Here is a 23,102-nt window from a genome sequence, read left to right as displayed (position 1 = left end):
GTCAGAAGTGAGCTTTATTGGTTTGCCTCTAAATGTGACATTTTTCTCTTGCAGCTTTTAAAACTTTTGACTTCATTTTATATGTTAGGAATTTTGATTATGATGTATCTTGGAGATGTTATTTTTTGATCTCTATTTGTGGTTCTGTATGACTTCTGTATGTGGATGTTTACCTCATTTATAAGGTTGGGAATTTTTTCTACTGTTATTTAACTGAACAGGTCCTTATTGCCATTAGCCTGTATTTCCATGTTCTCTTGTATCCCAATGACTTTCAGGTTTGGTCAGAAATACATTTGTTCCAGAGTTCTTATATGTTCTGTTATGATCTCCCTGCTTTATTGCATATTGAGGATTCAAGTTCATATATACTGTCTTCAAGGCCTCAAGTTCTATTTTCTATACAATCTAATCTGTTGGTGATATTTCAATGAATTTTAAATTTGATTCATTATGTCTTTCATTCCCGGGAGTTCTGATTGGTTTCTTTTCAGTATTTCTATTTCTTTATTGAAATGGCCATTTATCTCCTGTATTTGCTCTCTTAATTCAATCCTTAGATCTTTTAGTTTATTGAACATTTTTATTTATTAAAATTGTATAAGTTATAGTTGGACACAATACCTTTATTTTATTCATTTATTTTTATGTGGTGCTGAGTATCAAACCCAGTGCCTCACATGTGCTAGGCTAGATACAACCCCAGCCTCCTGAACATTTTTTCTGTTTGTTTTGGTATTGGGGGTTGAACTTAGGGGCACTCTATTACTGAGCCACATGTCCAGCCCTATTTTGTATTTTATTTAGAGATAGGGTCTCACTGAGTTTCTCAGCACCTGAGGCTGGCTTTGAACTCTCAGCCCTCCTGCCTCAGCTTCCCTAGTTACTGGGATTATAGGCGTGCACCACTGCCCCCAGCTGAACCTTCTAATAATCATTTTTTTTCCTAGTTTTTTCTCTGGAATTTCATCCACTTCCATATCTGTGGGCTTTTTTCTTGGAGGTTGTGAATTTTGGGGCAAGATTTGCTTGCCTGTTTTCATGTTTCCTAAGGTCTTGGACTTGTGGATCAGTTGAGATGGATTCCTCTTCTTTTAAGCATGTGTCCTTTCATATGTCATCATCTTTTTTGTTCTAGGAACTTCTCTCTGTTTTTGATGTATGAGCAGAAGTTCAAGAGTGGGACTTGGGGTCCCCCTCTAGTTGTTTCTCCTTGGGTTATGGACATTAGTTTTGGGTTTTCTCTCCCTTATTATATGTGTAGAGTATTATTGAGGCTCAGGTGGGGCTAGTTCATGTATGGAGTGAGAATCACTGTTCCTTGGCTGAGTGGTGAGAGTTGCTCAGCAGCAGGATCTCTTATTCTGTGAACTTGAAGTATCCCCATCATTTTCCTGGACATCTGGGTCTCAAAGGCCTCCTGAAAATACTTTTAGGGTGAGGAGTCTAACCTTCCACCAGCTTCACATATTCACCACAATGGATTTGAATTTCCCAGGATCAGACCCAGAGTCCAGATGTGCCTGTCTGACCAGTTGCTTTCATCTTTCCACTTGTTCATAGGGGATGCCAGCAACAAAGGGCACTCTCTCTTCTAAGTCTGGCCCACCCTAGACACCATTTTCTCTGCCCCTATTTCAATCCTGCTGGTCTAGGCTCCCCTGGGCCCCACAATGGGCCACTGTTGGTTCAGACTGGTAGCTTCCTTTATCAGTTTCCAATTGCCCATCTCTGCTTGCTTCTGAGCAGCCATCTCAAAAGGGTTCCTCCTACAGTAGCAACTCTGATTCCCACTGGACTCTCTGCCGGTCAGTTGAGCAATTCTGGTTGCTTATCACTCAACACTTTCCCCTATCATATCTGGGTCAATTAATATTAGCCTCCTTGTGTTTTCCACAGGTTCCCCCAAGCCAATTTTGTTCATCTCACTTTCCTTTCTCTCTGTGCTCTCCCTTCCCCCACAATGGGCTGGTGGCACTAAAGCTGCCACCACAATGGCCAGACAAGCTGGCACATCTCTAATATATTATTCTTTCTTATGTTCAAAGTTTCTGAGTTTCTATGTTTTTATGATTGTTTTTCTGTCCAAAGTTGAACTTTCATGAATTTCCTTAGTCACCTGTCTCGCTGAGGATCACTACTCCCTCTGCTTGAATCCTGTGCTGAGGAATTGCTGGGGAGTGTGCCTTTCCTCTCACTTGCCATTTTCCTCTTCATCCTGTGATCCTGTTTTGATCATGTGTTTTAAATCTTTGATGTGTGTGTGTGTGTGTGTGTGTGTGTGTTTACCAGGGATGGAATCCAGGGTACTTTAGCCATGAGTTATGTCTCTAGTCCTTTTTATTTTTTTATTCTGAGACAGGATCTTGCTAAGTTGCTGACGCTGATCTTGAACTTGCAAACCTCCTGCCTCATCTTCCCAGGTCTGTGGGATTTCAGGTGTGCACCACCATGCCTGGCAAAACTTTTGATATTTGAAAAACTTCTCAAAAATCACGGTTGTTTGGGTTACATTTGTATGAGTGTATTGTAACATGTGTTCCAAAATTGTATGAGATTCTTAGTTTAGTTATTATGTTGAATGGTTGTATCTCTAAGCTGATCTTTAGCAATGACAATTTTAAGTCTTATTACAATAAATTGCTTTATTCTTATTCTTTTTTCTGGAAGATTTTTATAAGCAATCATAATCCCAAAATGTTGTGTCTTCAGAAGGTTCATGAAAAGGATAAAGAGAACTCTGACTAGTACTGTTTCAGAAACAGTATGAATACAGGTTTCTGATAACTCTGAAATTATATAGCTTCCTCTGCATCCTGTGATCTTATTTTGATCGAGTGTTTTAAATCTTTGTTTATAATTCTTCTAGCTTCTTTTTTGTTTCTTTTCTTTTCTTTTGTACTGGGGATTGAACTCAGAAGCACTTAAGCACTGAGCCACTTCCCCAGCATTATTTTGTATTTTATTTAATGACAAGGTCTCACTGAGTTGCTTAGCACCTCGCTATTCCTGAGACTGTTTTTGAACTCACAATCCTCCTGCCTCAGCCTCTCAAGTTACTAGAATTACGGTGTGCACCATGCCGTCAGACTATTCTAGCTTCTTAAAATGTATAGTACATAATTGTCATTTGTAGTCACCATACTATGCAGTAGCAAGCCAGAACTTCTTCTTTTTTTTAATATTTAGTTTTTAGTTTTAGGTGGACACAACATCTTTTATTTTACATTTATGTGGTGCTGAGGATCGAACCTAGTGCTTCAAGCATGCTAGGTGAGCACTCTACCACTGAGCCACAACCCCAGCCCCCAGAACTTCTTTCTTTTTAAATTTTTAGTTATAGATGAACACAACACTTTTATTTTGTTTATTTATGTGGTGCTGAGAATTGAACCAGTGCTCCACGCATGTGAGGCAAGCGCTCTACCATTGAGACATGACCCCAGCCCAAGCCAGAACTTATGTTTCAAAAGAAAATTATAAGGCACCTGCAATCAAACTCTTATTGTTTTGAGGTTTTATTATCTACCTGTAACCTGGGTAGACCCTAATTCCTGTAGTTTCTAATATTTGCAATTTTCTTCCACCCTCTGGCTTGGAATTGCTGAAATTAAAATCAACCTTTCCTGATACCTTATAAGTCAAAGGTCGTCAAGTTGATTCAGACTTCAGAGAAATCACCACAACCCTTTATATCCTCCATGCACCACTGAGAAAATTCACTGGAACACCTCATGCAAATTCTAAACCAGAAAAATCTGTCAGATTGATGCTAAAGATAATTCAAGCCTAAATCTAGAAATCTTCTCCACTGGCTGTCCTTCAGACTCAAAAATTGAGTTAATAGTTTGTTCCAATTATTGCTCTTTGCTTTATTTTGTCATGATAGAAATGCATCTTATTGGGTTTTTTAAAATTACTTTTTTTAGTTATAGATGGACACAATACCTTTATTTTGTTTATTTATTGTATGTGGTGCTGAGGCTTGAACTCAGTGCCTCACTTGTACTGGGTGAGCACTCTACCACTGAGCCACAACCCCAGCCCCAAATGCCTCTTATTAAATACCTGGTTGCTCAGATCCCACAGAGGCATAAACCTGGAAAAAGCCCATCTATAATACCACAACCTGCAATGCTATGTGGCTGTTAACTGTGAAACTGCACTGGCCTAAGTCCAGGATTCAAAGACTGGTTGGGTGGCTTAGAAGACAATTCAACTACAGGACCGTCAAACTTCTTGGGGTATATATTTCAGACCAGAAAATGTTAAGGCTTGGAAAATGACACTCCAAAGTGAAGGCTTAAGAAGCAAAATTTCTCCTCCCCTTCCTCCTAACATCCTGTCCCTCATCCCATGTCCTTCCCCAAGGCAAGTCATAGGAACCAGAACCCCTTTATTCCAAAGCCAGGCATAAAACCTAAAAAATATTTATTCTGACTTTTCCCTGTCTTTCTGTGTAAGCATTGGACATAAAGAAATTAAGACCCTCATTCCAGAGAGGTCCTGCCCCATACACCAGGGTAAGAAATGCTGCAACCAAGGAACCAAAAAGAGTATTAACAGGCCTTGCCGAGTTTCCCCTTAGTTGATTCTTTCTCAAAGCACATTTCTACATGACTTTCCTGCTTCATGAAACCCAAGCCAAAAAAAAGAGAATTCACCCTGGAGCTTTGGGGTTGCACTCTGAAGACTCCTGGATCACCTAAAACTGTGATCCAATAAATTTGCTGTCTTCCTTTTGTTGATCTGGCATTTGTTATGGGTGTGTCAACCATGACCTTTGCGATGTACAAAGGATCACATACTTTTATGCCCTGTAATGGCTGAGAGTAATTTGGTAACTCATCAAGAAGTTTTACCACATAAAATAAGCACACTCATTAGGTGAGTATCTTTATTTTCAGAAACATATCCTCAGGTAATAATAAAATAACCACGTAAACATATGACTACCTTGCAGTGCTCTGTATAATTGCTAAAACTTGGAAACAATCCACCCAGCAAAGAGTAAATAAAATGTGGCACATTCACACAATAAAAGCAATGTGATCTAAATATGACTTGAAAGATATAAATATATATTAAAGAGAAAAAATACTGAAATATATATTAAGGGAAAAAAGTATGAACATTATGACCCATTTTTAAAGATATACACATAAAAAGAGAAATACACATGTATGGTCACAAAAATATTAATAGTGGCTATCTGAGTGAGAGGATTATGTTCATTATTATTTCTTCTTTTGTTTTTCATGTGATCTGATATCTTCCAAAGAGCATATATTAACTTATATAATAAGAAAAGAAGGGGCTGGGGCTGTAGCTCAGCAGCACAGTGCTTGCCTAGCATGTGTGAGGCACTGAGTTCGATCCTTAGCACCACATAAAAAATAAACAAATAAAATAAAGGCATCTACAACAGCGAAACAAAAATTTTTTAAAAAAGGAAAGAAATCATAAAAAGACCTCTGTGTGTATGTGTGTGTGTTGCTTGTTTAACATGAGAAAAACAGAGGAGACCCCGAGATTTATTACATAGATGAGGTTTAATAAATTTATTAACAAATATTTCCTTTGAAAATTGCTCAGGAACAACATAAATGATACTGTTCTAAGGAGAAAATATGCCTGAAAATATGCTTTCTCTAAGGAGAAAAGATGCACCTTTCCTTCGGGAAGGAAATAGCTATGTAACATTCATTCAAACCACAACATTATTGAATCTCCTAACAGCAGAGCATTGTGCCATGGGCTAGGGATGCAGAAACGGAACAGTGTCCCTCCCCTCAAGGAGTACCGAGACAATGATGGATAATAAGCATGCAGATGTGGGAGGTGAGAGGACAGTCACTGAACATGGGAGGGGCTCAGGGAAGGCTTCCTGGAGGAGGAGAGGCTTGAAAGAAGCCTTGAAAAAACATTATTTAATGGACAGGGTGGGAAGGACATTCCCCCTCACGCTTTCTTCCCCCTTCTGCAAACTTTTCTAGGGCAGGTTTCAGTCTCGAGGGAAGAGATGAATGGTGAGGTTGATGCTAACCTAAGCTGTGGGTTGCACTCGGGGATGTGGTCTTCTCCAGTTTCCCCAGGTTCTCATCTATGCCCTTTCTTAAAATGGGTGAACAGCACAGGATCAAAGAAGATCACAGCACATTCGTGGATTCCTGAGCCACTTTGGTTTTAACTAGAACAAGAGGACTGCAGTGGTTTCACAATGTGTATATGTAAAACATTGAGTAGATACAAATTAACTTGGAGTTTTAAATCCTGCTCCAGGGGCCAATTAAGAAAAAGGTCATATCTATAATAGGAAATTGGCTTAGAGAACAGAAGTAGAGAGAGAAATGTAAACAGTCAAGGAGATGAGGAATCAGTAATAGGACTAGCTGTGTTTATCCCAGGCTTAACAAGACTCCTGATTTGAGGTAAATGTGTTGCTGACATTATCTCACTTAATCCTCAAAATGATTCTGGGAGGCGAGATACAGTCACTCCCATCTTACCACTACAGCCTTGACGTCTAGGAAATGACAGTCTGAGAAGGAGATGTCATGAACCTTCATGAAACAGCATAAGTGGCTGTTTGCTGCAGCATGAGCAATGGAATGCCCTGTGTAGAGGGACCAGCTTCCTAGACTGAGAAGGCCCCTGAATACCTGCCCATGATGAAAGTATAGAAGTTTTCCAGAAACAAAGGCCTAAAGACTAGCTTGACGCCTTCTCTACAAAATAGGGGAAAATATTTCATAAACATAAAAGTGACATATGTAGCCGAGGGCTTTGCACATAGAAAGGACACAATAAATGATTGTTTGTTTGTTTCTTATTTTATTGGAGTCTTTCAAAACCAGGACGGTAGAAACTCCCACTTTGAGAGAGTTAGTGAACTGCCACTTACTTTACAGTATTTTTCTATTTTACTGTAGAATAGTGTCAAAAAGACACTATTCACAGGTTAGGATGGATTCACAGGTTGAAATGGGTCTGTGGTAAACATTCCCTTACACATGTCTGTGTCAGTCAAACAGCTCAATCGGTCATATTGAATTTTCCTCAAGTGAAATGAAAACCAATCTGCCCTCCCCCACCATCCCCACCATGCACACCCCATGTGGGTCCATCTCACTTACGCAGGGTTTTGCCTAGTCGCAGTGAGACCAGCTGTTCTTCCAGGAGAGCTAGTTAGGAAGAGAAGAATGGACCATAACTTCGTAGAGGAGCAAGTGGGGGAAGATGAAAAAGCCAAGTGTCCCTTGTTATCTGTCGCTGGAGATAGATCTGATCTGCTTCACTCAATGATGTTTGTAAGTAGGCGCAATATATGGGGCACAACAGAAGCCTTGTTGAATCACACATAGGAACGAGACCCTCCATAGAAGGCAGAGTAAGCCAGAGAGAGCTGCTGTGGCAGATTCAAGACCCTCAGCTCTATTCCAAAACTCTACTCTGGCACTTTAGGTAGAATCTTTCTAATTTTAGTGAGGACCTCAGCTTGCCTTCTATGGTACCACCCATTCAAGAATTATTTCTGCTTGAGGGGGAAAATTGAAAAACAAACATAATTCACTTTCTACTAGAGGAGGAAGGCAACTGGGTTCTGACTTACCTGTCTGTCTTTAATCTGCTACTTCCATTAAAAATAATAACAAGCAAACAGCGACAGAGTGTGGAGAGGTTAAGAAATCTGTCCAGCATCACCCAGTTACTCAATGGTTGGCCAGGGACTAGAATTTCAGGGCTCTCTGGTCCTAGTCCTGTGAGGTTCATGAATCTCCTCTAGAGAAACCCAGTCAACTGGGTTGTTTTGTTTCTCAATCACCGGGTATAGGATTGTTTTTATTGCCACATGCGTATCTTTCTAAACCCATGTGGCTCAAATAAAAATGGAATGAGCTGACATTCCTGAAGATCATAGACAAGAATTACAAAGGTTGGGTGAGGCATGGAGGCAAGGTGGAGGAGGTGACCTAGAAGCAGGGTGAGTAGGTGAGAGGTTGAGTATTACCTGCCTGGGTTTGGGTATTTGTGACTGATGTGGAGTGTAGATCAGCTAGCTACCACCCGCTTCTGACTCATTCCTTAGTCTCGATTCAGACATTACCTCTTCCATGAACCCTTCTCTGATCCCCCAAGTCTAGAAGAACTGTCCCTGCTGTATATAGTTCCTGTAACAGCCCATTTTTTCTTTTATTTCTATTAGGAGAGTTTTGTGGTTTTACTTTTGTTTTTGGTTAGAGGCAAGAGCAAAGAAAACAGCCCATTTCTCTCTCACCATATGCTTATCACACTTCGTTGAGTGCTCATTGACTTGTATCTACTCCATGGTACTGAAAGCTCCTCTAGGATGACCTTTCAAAATATGCAATAACAAGATACCACTGATCAACACAAAAACATTACTGTAAAAGCCAGACATAAAGGAATGCAGATAGTATGATTTTATTTATATAAAATTTCTAGAAAAGGCAACTCTATAGAGACAGAAAGCAGATCAGGGGTTGTCTGGGGGAACCAGGAGTGGAAGTGGAAATTGACTTCAAACAAGCCCAAAAGAACATTTTGGATGAAAAAAAATATTTTACAACTGGATTATATGATAGTGGTACAATTGCATGACTTTAGAAAAAATTATCAAATTGGTCACTTACATAAAATTCAGCGAATGAATTTGATGGTATGGAAGTTAGACTTTAATGAAACTTAAAATAACAAACCAGCAAGAATCTATAACCTATGAAGGAAGAAATCCAAAGATTCAGAACCGATGGTGGGAGATGTCTCCAAACTCTCCTCATTCCTCTGAGCAGGTATGTTTAGAAGAGGATTCCTAGGATTAAAATTCAATCCACTCTTAGAGAAATCCCAACTATTTGGCCTATAGGTTCAGAAACACAACAATTAAACCTAACACCAAGAAAGCTGCTATTGTTGATGATCTCTCCAAAGGCCTGACTTACTCTGTGTGGCAGAGACACCAGTTGTCCCACATACACATTTCTCCCCTTTCAGATAATGGAATTTCTAACCGAATGCATGACTGCTCAGAAGTAGAGCCTATTTTAGCCTTTCTCACAGCAAGGTATGACAATATGAATAAGTTTTAGTGTGTGTAAGTACACGTGTGTGTAAGTACATGTGTGATGTGCAAAACATACACGTTGTGCCCCTAAAGGGCAGAGGCCTATCCTCTCTCTCCTCATTCCTGCTTTCTGGAGCCATTTTGGACGATAGGATGGTGGAGCAAAAAGACACAAGGAGTCTGGGACCCCTGACAAATAATAGACAGGAGATACCATCTCATTCCAGTTTTTTCCATGAGAAGAAAAGAAGTGTCTGTTGTGTGTAACCACTGTTAGTTTTGGTGCCTGTGATGTGCATTTGAAATGAAATCCTACAAGAACAGTGCAATCTACTGAGATGAATTTATCAGTTCAGAGGACATTGAGTGTGGGCAGTTGTTTCCAGTAACCATTCAGAAAGGAAGAAAGGATGGAAGGAAGAAAGGAGAGTGGGAGAGAAGGAGGAGGTAAGGAAGAAGAATGATATTTGTATCCAGTCCTCATATCTAGAACATTTTTCTTCTGAACAAGAGAGAGCCCAGCGTGAACCTAAAGGTGACTGTTATTGGCAAACCTTTCTTTCCTCTTGTAAAGTTCAGAAGTTAAACTTCTATGTGCCAGGAACTATTAAAACTATTCTGCCAGTGGTGTGTGTGTGTGTGTGGGGGGGTGCTCTTTGAACTCCTGGTTCTAGTTCTGAGTCCAGAGCTTAGGAAAAGTTCCTGTGAAGGGACTGTGAACAGCTGGGCACAGTGACACTCACCTGTTAGTCCCAGCTATTCAGGAGACTGAGGCAGAAGTATCAGGAGTTCAAAGCCAACAACTGAGCAAGACCCCATCTTCAACAACAACAACAACAGCAACAACAACAACAATGAAAAAGGAAGAAATAAAAAAGAAGAGAGAAAAAAGGGCTGGGGATGTAGCTCAGTATAGAGCACTTGGGGGTTCAATCCCTAGTACCACAAACAAACACACAAATAAATAGAGGCTGTGGACAATTATAGCACAGGTCACTGCAGGATTCAGAAGATGACCAAGAATCTGGCTGGAAAGGAAAGGAAGAAAGTCTTTTAGAGAAAGAAAATGAAAAAGGCAGGATATTATTCTGAAGTTATTTTGCCCCAAATTATGCCTGTGTTGGAGAAGGAAAATCAAATAAACAGAGAGAGATCATGGTGAGTGGCTCCTGGGACCAGACAAACCCCTCTTCGGTGAAAACACAGTGAAAAACTGAAAAAGTAATTGGAAGATCATGATCCACCCACTCCTACAGGTTTGTGAGGGGAGACATTTGCAGGGACCAAATAGGCAGAAAAACCCCTTATATTAGGAACAAGGATCCAGAAGGACACCTTCAAATTCTCAGATGAGATTCTCATCTAAAACAAAGCCATAGAAAAGGATCATAAATATGAAGAAGGAGCTGGCCAAATACGCCCCTTCTAAGTGGGGGTACAGCAAACTGGGACCGTCTACTGGCACTTGGGTGGACTGCTGAAGGGATAGACACTGTGGAAGACATTTCTGCTTCCAAGGCTTTGAAGAGGATCAGACTTGGAGGGTCATCAAGCTTGAAGAGCTTAAAGTACTGCCTTTGATTTATTAGAAAATATGTGAATACATCAAATATTAGAAATAAAATTTATAGTAAGAATTTTCCTCATTTCTATTACTCAGGAAAAATACTATTAGTGGGCTGGGGATGTGGCTCAAGCGGTAGCGCGCTCGCCTGGCATGTGTGTGGCCCGGGGTTCCATCCTCAGCACCACATACAAACATGTTGTGTCCGCCAAAAACTAAAAAATAAATATTAAAAATTCTCTCTCTCTCTCTCTCTTTAAAAAAAAATACTATTAGTGGTTAATTTGGTGTTATATATAATCTTTTAGTTTTATAAATATTTTAATACATTATATTACAAATATAGAAACATTTAATCAATATATAATACCATAAAATACTTTCACCATTTGTATACGTGTTTATTATATATACATTTACATATGCTGTTATGTATATGTTTTTTATAAATTTTTATTTATTTTAAAAATACTTTTTTAGTGGTCAATGAACCTTTATTTTATTTTTTTATATGCAGTGCTGAGAATTGAACCCAGTGCTTCATACATACTAGACAGGCAAGCACTCTACCACTGAGCTACAACCCCAGGCCTATTTTATTTTTGAACTTATTATTTTTTAATTAAAATTTTATCATATAATGATTCTATAACCTACTTTTTTTTCATATTGCAGATGTAGATGACATTTATTTTGCTGGCTTAAAATATCATTCACATAATTATCTACTTCTCTTTCTGGGAAATACAGTTAGCATGTGGTCAAACAACTGATCAAGAAACAGGCCTCTGTTGCCGCAGTCTGGCTGGGCACAAATGCCGCAGTCTGGCTGGGCACACAATCACGAGCCACCACACAGCTTGTAGATTCAAACAGCAACTCTTTATTCCCGAACTCACACCAGCCGTCTACAAACACGTTCTGGGGAAATCCACGTTCTCTGCCCAAATCCACCTCCACTGGGCTTCTATCTCCCAAAAATATACTGTCTGAATCCCGTGAGAACTCAAGGGGAACTCAGGCAGCAGGATACGCCCTATTCCCAGCAGGAATAATCTTAAACCTTAAACCTGGAACCTAAACCAGGAACGCCCTAAACCCGATTATCTTAAACCGGGAACACCCTAATCCGCCTTGGTCCTTGAGCAAGGTCACCTACATTCAATGTCACTGCAACATGGGGTACGCTGGCAAGGAAATTGTCATACCTACTTGGCTAATGGCTCCCAGCACTCTGTCCTATTCAAGGATGATATTAGAACCCTCAATCATGGGCTAGAGTCAATGATTGAACTGTCACTTTCCATGTTTTGTTTTTTCCAATGCTGGGATTGAACCCAATGCCTTGTGCATGCTAGGCTATAACTCTACTGCTGAGCTACACCCCCAGCCCACTTTTCATGTATTTTTTAAACTTGGCTCCAAAAAGAGCAAGTCTAGACTCCGGACTTGATCAGAAAGCTGTGAAATGTGAAGCTGGGAACTGCTATGGCTTGAACATGGTTTGTCCCCTCTGAAACTCATGTTGAATTTAATCCCCATTATGAGACATTAAGAGGCAAGATCTTTAAGAGGCAATTAGGGAATCTGCCCTGGTGAATGGATTAATCCATTCTTGAGACTAATGGGTGAATGGGTTATCCTTGGAGTGCGCCTGCTATTAAATCCACTTTGGCTAGCCTCTTGCCATGTGATGCCCTGTGCCACCTCAGATCTCTGCCAGCAAGAAGGCCATCATGGGGTGCAGCCCCTCAACCTTGGACCAGAACTGTGAGCACAAATAAATCTATTTTCTATATAACTTATCCAAAACAATCTCTTCTTTATAACATCCCATCTGCGGTACCATGTTGTTAGCAACAGAAATGGACTAAGGAAGTGTCCAGGAACATGTGTCAGCATGAAGAGGAAACCAGAGTCAGAGAGGATAAGTTGTGGGCAGGAGCTAAAGCCTTCTCTAGTATACTCTTTTCTACTGAAAATGTCCTGCTCCTCTTTCCTACTAAACACCCCATCCCAGCAATGCCCCTCCCCAGCCTCCATAGGAATATACTTTTCACCCCTGATTGGGTCGCTGCCATCAGCATGCAACATGCTATTATGTCTCCCGCCTTCAAAACCCTTCTCTTCCAGCTACTGCCCCATTTCTCTGTTCTTCATCAGAGCAAGACGCCTTGAAGGAGCTATTTACACTCAGTCTCCAATTCTCCTCCCACCCTTTGCGGCGATGACTTTCTGAGAAGGGTAACCAAGAGAGAAGGGGACACGGAATGAAGATGATCTAATTATAGGAAAAGCCAAGATATGGGGTCTAGGCTGAGCCAAATGGACCCTGGGAAGGTGGGGGTGCCTTAGAAGGCTCCACAAGACACCCCAAAGGCCATGGGGATGGGTATAAGGAAGCAGAACAGGCAAGGAAAGGAAGGCAGGAAAGAGGGTACTTTGGATCTTTTTTTTTTTTTTTTTTTAAGCCTCCTAATTAGTGGTGGTGCCAATTGGCCACTTGTGGAGCATATGTTCCCTCATAATACACATCAGTGCCCTCTAAGCCACCCTAAACCAGCATAAAAGAAGAACCAAGTAATTATATCATAACATTATGTAGCATTTCCTATGGGTTATGCCCTAGTCTATGTACTTGGCTCATATTAACTCATTGGGTCTTTTCAACAATCCTATGAAACAGATAATATTATTATCTCTACTTTGCATATGAGGCACAAAGAGGTTAAATAATTTGCCCAAGGTCACACATGAAACGGCAGAGGGAGATTTAAACCCAGGAAGGCTGGTTCCACATCTGCAATTTTTAACTTTTGAAAGGCAAACACAGCTTGCTCTGCAAAAGCAGCCCCAGCACAAGTGTTAAATTATCCCGCTCCCACCTAACTGCCTCTCATGGGTCCCTCCTATGACAGAAGTCTAGGGCCACCACCACTGGGCATCTGCAGATCCTTGCCAACATTTCCTTCCTCTTCTAATTCTCGTTCAGAATCTGCTAGATGCTTTTCAGTGGACTGAGAAGAAATAAGGTGGATTCAGGATGGACAAAGGAAATTTGGGAATGATCAAGAAAGCAATCCCTTTTCTATGTAGCATAGAAGACAAAACGCTAATTCTCTAGCTAGCACTGTGAGTCCCCAGCTCCCTTATCTGGCTCCAGCCCTCCTTCACAAAGTTTTTTCATATGTGTAATATCATGTATGCTTCACTGTAGCCCTTTGGGAAAGACGTTGTTATTCCACTTTACTAGGAAAGGTACTGAATCATGAGGAATGAGGTGACTTGCCCAAGGTCACACAAAGGGGAACTACATTTTATCACAGGTATTTGAACTCCAACTCCCATTTCCCATTGCACCAACATGTTCCAGAGCTATGAACAAAGACCTGGAATGCGGATGGCAAGACCTACTCAAAAATTCTCAGATGATCTGGGATGAAATAAAATTTCTTTCAACAGGACATGGGGTGATATATATATATATATATATATATATATATATATATATATATAAACTTTATAAAATTGTGCTGTGCTACACAGAGGTTACTTATTACTGAATAATTTGTACTTATATAAGGCATACACCTGGGCTGGAGTTGTGGCTCAGTGGTAGAGCATTTGACTGGCATGTGTGAGACCCTGGGTTCAATCCTCAGCACCACATATTAAAAAAAATAATAATCCATTGACAACTAACAAAAATTTTTTTTAAAAAAGGCATACAGCTACATACCACAGAGTACAACTAAGTAGAATTAGCCGCTGTCTTGGATGCAGATCTGTGTTCCTCGCATCAAAGAGAAGAATTAGGGAATTTTTTTTTTTAATTTTATAGTGTCCTTCTCTTATTTGAAAAGTTGGTGTCAGTCATCTTGCGGACCAGTACTTTGAATAAGAGGGGACTCAGATTAAGTGAAAGAAATCTAAGTCATATTTCTGCCCCACATGTGTTCCCCCACCCACTGAATGGCTGCAGCAAGACTCTGTCTTGATGATATCAAAGGTCATTCTCTCTGTCTCCTTTAGCTGCTCTGCCCCACAAGACATGCAGCCAGTACCCTCACGCCTCACCTGTCCAGCTGTCTGGTCAGCAGCTTCCCAAAGGCCAAGTCACATCTCATGATTAAGTCACTCACCCCGAGTGACTCACCCATTGCCTACCTCTTACAGTACAGAAGGAAGTAGATCCCCACCCAAGGGCTTCTTCTCCTTCAGTAGAAGGACAAATTTAGATTTTTTATTTCCTTTCCCAGCAAAATAGAGAGGAGTTGGAATTTCCCTTATTATATTCAAAGCCCTTTGAGACGACTCAAAGATTAAGTCTCAATTGTGCCTTCGAAAATTGTTTACTTGCAGTTCACTTTCAACACCTGGTTGAACCATGTCCTTGAGTATTAAATCTACACATGCACATGTTTTTTCAGTCCTTACCCCATCTGCTCAATGTCAGAAATTCCAAAACAAACATTTTGTTTGTTGTTCTGAGTTTGACATTGACATTCTTGGTACCTGTTTGGGAGCAGAGTCACCATGTATACTGTCCTACAAAGCAGGCTGCCAGGCGAGCCTCCTCCCAACACAGGCTCCACTCCCTCCTCCCTCCTCCTTTCACTTTTTTTTTGGGGGGGGGGGTGCAGATTCACTGAAGACTGAGGAACTTCCTGGAGTTCAGAAGGAAAGCAAGCATGTCCTCCAGGTAAAGAGGAGGACCCTAGAGCACAGAGACTCCCCTATTTTCACAAAGAAAGAGCTGGAAGAGGAAGCCAAGCCAGGAAGATTAGGGGAGGTTTCAGACAGTTCATGGAAATAGAAGCAAGTCTTTTTCTGGTCTCAGCTGCTGACTAGAAAACACTGTTGCAAAGGCTGGTGTGCAGCCTATTTCCTGAGATGAAATAAAGCAATGATGTAGTCAAAGAATAGGATTCTAGAACTTGAGGAACTTGTTCTGCTAGTCACTTATCAGGTTTGTAATACTTCTTCTCTCGGCCTCTATTTCTTCCTCATTAAAACTGGAATAATCAAACCCACCTTTCTGGATTGTTGTGACGATTAAAGTGCTTAGTACAGTGTCTGGCATGCAGTGAGCACTATGCAAGTGTTTGCTATTGTAGAGTTTGCTGAACCACACACCCTGCAGGGTGGAGTCCTAACTGCCACCTATTGGCTGTGTAATCTTGTGAATATTACTTAACCTCTCTGAGCCTTGGGGTTTCCTCCTCTATGAAATAAACTCAAGCCCTAAGATTTGTTGCAGAGATTAAATAAAATTAAATGGGGTAATTGTCACATCCACAACCCAGATGTGCAAGAGCAGTTGTGGAGAGGGTAAAGAAAATGCTCCAAAATGGCATGTGAGACTTGTGATTTATTAGGGAAAGCTTACAAGAGATCAGTGACGGCTCCAAGAAGAGTTTAGTGGCAACAGGCTGACAGAGGGCACCTCTGTTCTTTGTCTAGTGGCAGCCTGCTAGACTTTCCACAGAGCCCTCTCTGTACCTGTGCCCACTCAGAGTGGGGTTTTATGTGTTAGGCTGCAGAAACAATGATATCATCAGCATTAGCTTGCCTAGTTTGCTTGTCTGACCAGCATCCCAGGACCATCTGTTCTGGTGCATATGCAAGAAATTTCTTTCTACAGATAACACTAACTTGCCCCAGTTCCCAGTGTGTATAAGATAGCTGGTGTCCTTTAAGATATTATGTGTCTGGACTTTCCAGCCCAGGCTTGCTCTCATTACTCTCTTAACTTGGCTAGGTTTTTGGGGAAAGAAAGGGGGTATTCAGGGACATAGCGTTTTACCATCCCCCTTTTCTTTGAGGATGATACAATAATGTATGGAATACTAAACAGTGCTTGAGACTCAGTAGATGTCCATTATATGCTAATTATTAATATTATTTCTATTATTTTGTTGTTATGTGTTTCTCATTATCTCTAAACTTGCCCTCTGTGCTCCTCCAGGGTAGTTTATTCCAATTCATCCCCCAGCAAAAGTGACTTTTTTTTTTTTAAAGGAAAACAGACTCAAAATATATGTGTAGTGACATCAAGCATGTCAGTGGTGGTCTAGAGCCAGGGTAAGAGGGAGATCAACCACAAATGGGCACAAAGGAACTTTCTGTGATGAGAGAAGTTGTGTATATTTTGACTTGTGGTGGTGGTAAGCATCTTCATATGTCAAGACCTATCAAACTGTACACTTAAGCAGATGCATTTGTTTTTATGTAAATTTCCCTTAATATTGTTATTTGGGGTGGGGGAAGGTAAGGGGCTCAGTGATAGAGTGCTTGCCTGGCATTTGCAAGGTCCAGGGTTTTGTCCTCAGCAATGCTAATAAAAATAAGAAGGAGAAGGAGAAGAAGAAAAGGTAACCAGCCTTCCTAATCATCTACTCTCATTTTCTGTTTTCCATGGCACTTACCAGAACTTATCAGTATATACAATTATTTCATTCATTTCTTTACATGTATTGCCCAATTCTTCTCTCCACTAAAATATGAACTTTTGGGGGACAAAGTCTCTGTCTTATCTACCAGTATAACTCCAGAATCTCTAGATCCATGCCTGGCATATAAAAGGAACAAAATAATTCTTATTGACAGGCTGATTCAAGTCCATCAATAGTTATTTCTCCAAATTAAATGCTGATTTCACCCATTCTCATCATTCCCACTTTCACCCAGAGCTCCATAGCCTCTTTCTTGGTTACGCAATCACCTCCTTGTGGGTCTTGTTGATTCCACCAGTGTCCTCTCAACGCAGTCTCTCCGGAGCCCCCATGATACTCCTTGTAAAATTAAACCAGATTACCTTACTTCCCTGCTTTTGTAATGATTAAGAAGCTGAATGAGTGAACAAGAAAAAGAAAGGCAATTTAAATCTCTATGAAAATATAAGAGCTACAATACAACAAAGGTTATAATCCTAACAAAATGAATAAAAATGTAACATTGGAGCAGATATGAATCTCAGTCCACAAATTCCAAAAATACCTCAACTATTAATAATGAATTGGATGGGTGATCCTCAGACCAAAATAATAATAAAAATAATAATAATAATTCTGCCTGCACAGGTTACCATTTAGTAACTGCTGTCTCAGTCTGTGTGTCTCTTCTATCTGGTGAATCTATACTGCCTTCCTGTCATGCCTGGTGGGACACACGAGTCTGCTCTGAGGTCATCCAAGGTCTCGTCTGCCTAAACACACAATGCACCTGTTGTTCCTTGAGTCTTGCCACCCTTCTAAGTGCTTTCAGAAAGTGAACTCCAGTCCCTTAAGCTTTGGAAACTCCAAAACACCCTCTTCTCTCATTAGCCAAAGTGAATTTCCTTGACTTAGAAGAAAGGCCCTGCTTCTCTGAGACATCATACATACCCTCAAGAAACACCACCTTTTATTTCATTCTCCAAACTCTGTAATTTCTTTAAAAACATATTAGGGTCAGCGGAAACTAAAGCTGGAGAAAGGGCAGGAAATTTATGTGTACTATCCTGTCAAACGTCTCACCCTCAGTGAAGTATCAAATTGGCTACCTACTTGGGTGGGAAAATGGGAAATTTAAAAAAAAAAAAGTGGGAGAGTGTATAAAAAAACAAGGAGCAGGCTGGGGTTGTAGCTCAGAGGTAGAACGCTTGCCTAGCATGTGTGAGGCATGGGGTTCAATCCTCACCACCACAAAAAATAAATTAATTAAAATAGAGGTATAAAAATACAATAACATTATTTTTTAAAAAAAGGAGCAATGGAAAAGTGTAAATTAGTATTTCAGAAAACTACCTAGCCAAAGTTTCTCCCTAGTAAAGCTTTTGCTGCAGATGTTGACTTTTTTTTCAACCCTCTCAATAGCATAGAAGTCTGAGTTTTACATTTTCCTGGGTAGTTAGCATTGTGACTGACTCCCCAACATTTCCATTCTTTTTTTTAAAATTAATTTATTTAACAGTAGAATGCATTTTGACACAGTGTACACAAATAGAGCACAAGTTCTCATTCCTCTGTCTGTGCATGGTGCAGAGTTAGACCAGTAGTGTAGTCATCCAAGTAAACAGGGTAATAATGTCTGTCTCATTCTACTCTCCTTCCCATCCCCACCGCCCCATCCTTCCCCTCACTCCCCTCTACACAACTCTAAATTCCTTCATTCTTCCCTGTCCCTCCACCCCACTATGGATGAACATCTACTTATCAGAGAAAACATTTGGCCTTTGTTTTTTGGGGATTGACTTATTGCACTTCGCGCATGATATTCTCTAGTTCCATCCATTTACCTGCAAATGCCATAATTTCGGTCTTCTTTAAGGCTGAATAATATTCCATTGTGTATATGTACAACATTTTCTATATCCATTCATCTGTTGAAGGGTGCCTAGGTTGGTTCCATAGTTTAGCTATTGTGAATTGAGTTGCTGTTAACATTGATGTGGCTGCGACACTGTACCAACATTTTTATTCTGTTCCATGATTAATCTAAGCAATTCATGGCAACTTGCTCCACATCAGTTATTGGTTCACAGATGGACAAGCCTGAGCCACTTTGGGCCAGTGGGATTCAAGGAGAGCCTTGATGAGGGCTCTGGGAAGACCAGTTGCTCCATCTTGAATGCCATGGAAAAGCAAGTGCGTTCTTCCTGTAAGTTGAGGATGAAAAAGCACAGAGTTCCCATTGCCACTGGTAGTCAGTCACAGCAATGAAGGATGAAACCGGAACTGTGAGAGGCAAAGAAACAGAAAGAGCCCACCACCTCGATGCCATCATTCAGCCACTGGGTCCCATCCTCACGCTCTATTGTTTAAGCCAGTTGAGTTGGCTTTTCTGCTACGTGTTGCTCAGTGCATTCCACCTGATTCCAAATTTGGTGCCAGGAATAGAAGGGTTGTGAATAATAGAGAGGAGGGGGTTGCATGGTGATCTCCCAAAGATGTGTCTACATACTAATCTCTGGAACCCATGATTATTACCCCTTATTTGGAAACAGAGTCTTTGCAGATATAATTAAGTCACACTTTATTATTTTCAAGTTCAGTCAGATGTTGCAGAGACACAAGTTGAAGACTTTTTAAAAATAAAATATCTCATTTGACCTTTATTATCTGACCATTCATCAAATTCAGAAAAGGCTTTTCAACACACCTTCATATGACTCAGCAGTTAAAGGCTTTTTAAAAAAGTTTAGTTACATTACTTATTTGATGATGATGATGCTAATTTCAGAGATTGATTCTATTGTAACTAAAAATAAAAATAAATAAATCCCTGAACTGGGAATCTGAATCTGAGTTTTATCTCTGTCTTAGCACTAGGTTAGGGGACTTGGGAAATCATTTCCCCGTCTGAGCACGAGTTACCTTCCTAAGGAACCACCACTGCCTCCCAAGTGTCTCAGAATCATCTAGGTCCTTGCTACAGATATATTTCTGAGCCCTTTCCTGAGTCTTCTGGATCATATTTTCTGACATTGGAGCCCAGGAATAATTGGGTAATTATCACGTACAGCCAAGTTTGAACAGCACAATGATCCCCAGGGTTCCTATAAATATTTGGTTTCTGATTTCTATTCTTTCTCTCACTTTCTGGTCTCTGCTACAAGACATCATGCTGAAACAAAACACAAAATAGACAATAAAAAACCAAGATCATGATTTCATCATTTTCATAGTCCCCTCCCCAGCATCTTCACATACCAGTGCCTGGTATGTAGTAGGAACTCAATAAATATTTGAAGAATTAATCAATGGCTATTAAATACATGAATGTTATTTCATGTGTATCCCAATTACCTACCAATAGAGAAATTTAGAGAAAAAAAACTATTTTAAACTTTTATAGGATATACTTCCACACTTCCTGGCTGCCCTACTGTACCCGTCAGTAATGGGTTATGTGGATAAGGCTAGCACAGAGTCAGAGACCACAGGAAGGTGGCTGAGATTCCCCCACGGGTTAGATTATCCCATGGTATTTCCCGGAGGCGGTGACGGTTTGTGATTCAGCAGGAGCCAGTTTTTCCCTGCTTGATTTTTTCAGATCTAGAAAAACTTGTCTCCTGCCTGGGTGACGCATACCCTTGAGGTCATGCTGTAGGTCTCTAAAGGCCACCTCAAGTGGCTGGGGCCCCCAGTGATTGGGAAGAGGCAGTCATCTTCTGTTGGAAGTCACTGGTAGATTTGCCAGCAGTGAGTGTCAACCTAGCAAGGTGTCCATAGTAGATGATTCCCCCAGGATGTCTGATATCACCGCCTGTGACCTCACAGCTCTTTATCCCACCCCCTCCTTTAGGCCACCTTCTGAGCCTCCCCAGCTCAAACACTGTCAGCTGGCCTTGGAAAGTACCGGCTCAGGATGAAATCTGTCACAGGGGTGGGAAACTTAGCCAGGGGGAGGTAGAGGAGTTTGGCATCCAGGCCGGGGTTGTAGCGGACGCGGGGGCTCCGGGAAACGATGGCGTGCTCCATGCTGTTGGTGACATCCTTGATTCTTGGCTCTGCCAGCTGCATCATGTTTTTCAACTTGTTGGTATCTGTTTGAGGGGTGGGGGGTGGCAATGAAAGGTTCTGTTATTCTTCATGAAAGATGAAAGTTTCTGTTATTTTTCTGAATTCTGTTCAAGCTCCCTTTCCATCAGATCCCTGGCCTAACATTTCAGGCAGGTTTTCACACACACATTTATAAGATCATTACAATTCCTCTTATTTGTCTTCCTCAATTTTACAGTTGTGCATTGAATTCTAGTGACTGCAATGAGAAGAGCTGTGCCAGTTCTTTATATGACTGTGCCACTTAGAGTTGTATGAACTTGAGCTTAAACTTTCATTATCTATAAAACAGGGATAATGCTACCTGCCTTGGAGAATAGCAAAGATGATTGATTAGTAGCAGGCTACGCGATGGAGTAGTGGGATTCCTAGGCTTTTTTTCATTTTTTTTTTTCCTTCACTTTCTAGAGTTTCCACATTTTCTACAAAAGCATGCAGGGGGAAAAATGTTGTTAAAAATAGTAAACCAGCTGGGCAAGGTGGACAGTGGGAGGTGATACGAAGCACATCCTTCCATTGTCCTCTCAAATATTTATTAGCTCTTGTTTTGTGTGGGCACCTGCTAGGCATGGAGTGGAAAGGGAGACACAAGTTCCCATCTAGCCCATCACTCTCCTAGATGGTGGAGAAGAACATGGGCTTTGGATCTGGGCACCTGGGGAAAAGTTTTTCTTCCTGAGAGTTTATAAAAGAGCAAGGTCCAAACTTTGGCATTTCGGCCACAACAGTTGAACTTCTGACCCCTTTTCTTTGCTAGGGACAGGTCCTAGTCTTCATATAGACTCCCCAAGAAGTAGGGGAGGGGGCTAAAATGGGAATTTTGGGGGAGGGTATTGGGGATTGAACTCAGGGGCACTCAACCATCGAGCCATATCCCCAGCCCTATTTTGCATTTTATTTAGAGAGAGGGTCCCCCTGAGTTGCTTAATGTCTTGCTTTTGCTGAGGCTGGCTTGTGAACTCGCTATTCTCCTGCTTTAGCCACCTGAGCCTATGGAATTACAGGTGTGCATCACTGGGTCTGGCTAAATGGGAATTTTTGATGTCCTCCCCAGCAGAGTTCGGAAGAGAAAAGACATTAATTAGGTCCTTGGCTATGCCCAGCAACAGCAGTGGTAACCACGCCAGGCTGAGGCTCAGCTTCAGGCCTGTTAGCATAAGAACTGTGATCTCTATTTCTGTGCTTGTCCCTGTGATTCTAAGCACCACTTCTTTGGGAATGTGCTCCTTTCAGTTGCTATCAACAAGCCATCCATACAGTTCTACTCTGGATATCATTAAGAACAACTCCAAGAGCTGTGTACGTTATCACTCACATGTAATTCCAGATATTTGAGAGGCTGAGGCAGGAGGATCACAAGTTTGAGGTCAGCCTGAGCAATTTAGTGAAACCCTGTCTCAAAATAAAATTTAAAGGACTGGGGATTAGCTCAGTAGTAGAGCACTCGCCTAGTATACAGCAGGCCCTGGATTCAATCACCAGTACCATGCACACATGCACGCATGTGCACACACACACACACACGCGCGCACACACACAAAAGAAATCTGAGGCATGTCTTGGAGTTCATAAGCTAGGGGCCTGTTTGGTTAGCCACAGCAAGTGGTTATCATTTGTCTAACGCAGCACTGCATGACCACTCTTGAATATCTCTTGTGTCTTACTATTGGCCCCCCACTTCTCATAACCACCTTGATGTGTGACTTCATGTCTTCATGCCACACCTAGCTCAAAGCTATTTGAAATGCTAAGATTCACACTCCTCAGCGTAACCACCCAAATGGTCTTTTAGGCTCTGATCCTTAATCTATCCCTGTCCCAGTCCCCTACACACTACACTTGTGCCAGACTAATAATCATAACAATGCCTAAGGTCTGTTGAGCTCATTCTATGGCTGAGAGGAGTACT

At 41.1% G+C, this 23,102-nt stretch overlaps 1 protein-coding gene across 2 annotated transcripts in view; it reads right to left on the bottom strand.

The window, feature by feature from the left end:
- Nucleotides 1–19,647: 19,647 nt before the first annotated feature.
- LOC114085317 (short-chain dehydrogenase/reductase family 9C member 7) overlaps nucleotides 19,648–23,102 on the bottom strand; it is a 30,018-nt gene continuing 26,563 nt past the window's right edge. For both annotated transcript variants that reach the window (XM_071609745.1, XM_027926500.2), the window contains one exon: nucleotides 19,648–21,177. In XM_071609745.1, the coding sequence (XP_071465846.1) occupies nucleotides 20,960–21,177 (218 nt within the window). In that variant the 3' untranslated portion in view covers nucleotides 19,648–20,959. The remainder of the gene's footprint in view (nucleotides 21,178–23,102) is intronic.

The sequence above is a fragment of the Marmota flaviventris genome, chromosome 3 (genome assembly GCF_047511675.1).
Source record: "Marmota flaviventris isolate mMarFla1 chromosome 3, mMarFla1.hap1, whole genome shotgun sequence".
Classification (NCBI taxonomy): domain Eukaryota; kingdom Metazoa; phylum Chordata; class Mammalia; order Rodentia; family Sciuridae; genus Marmota; species Marmota flaviventris.
The sequence above is the reverse complement of the archived record's forward strand: the minus strand, read 5'-3'. Positions and strand labels throughout refer to the sequence as shown.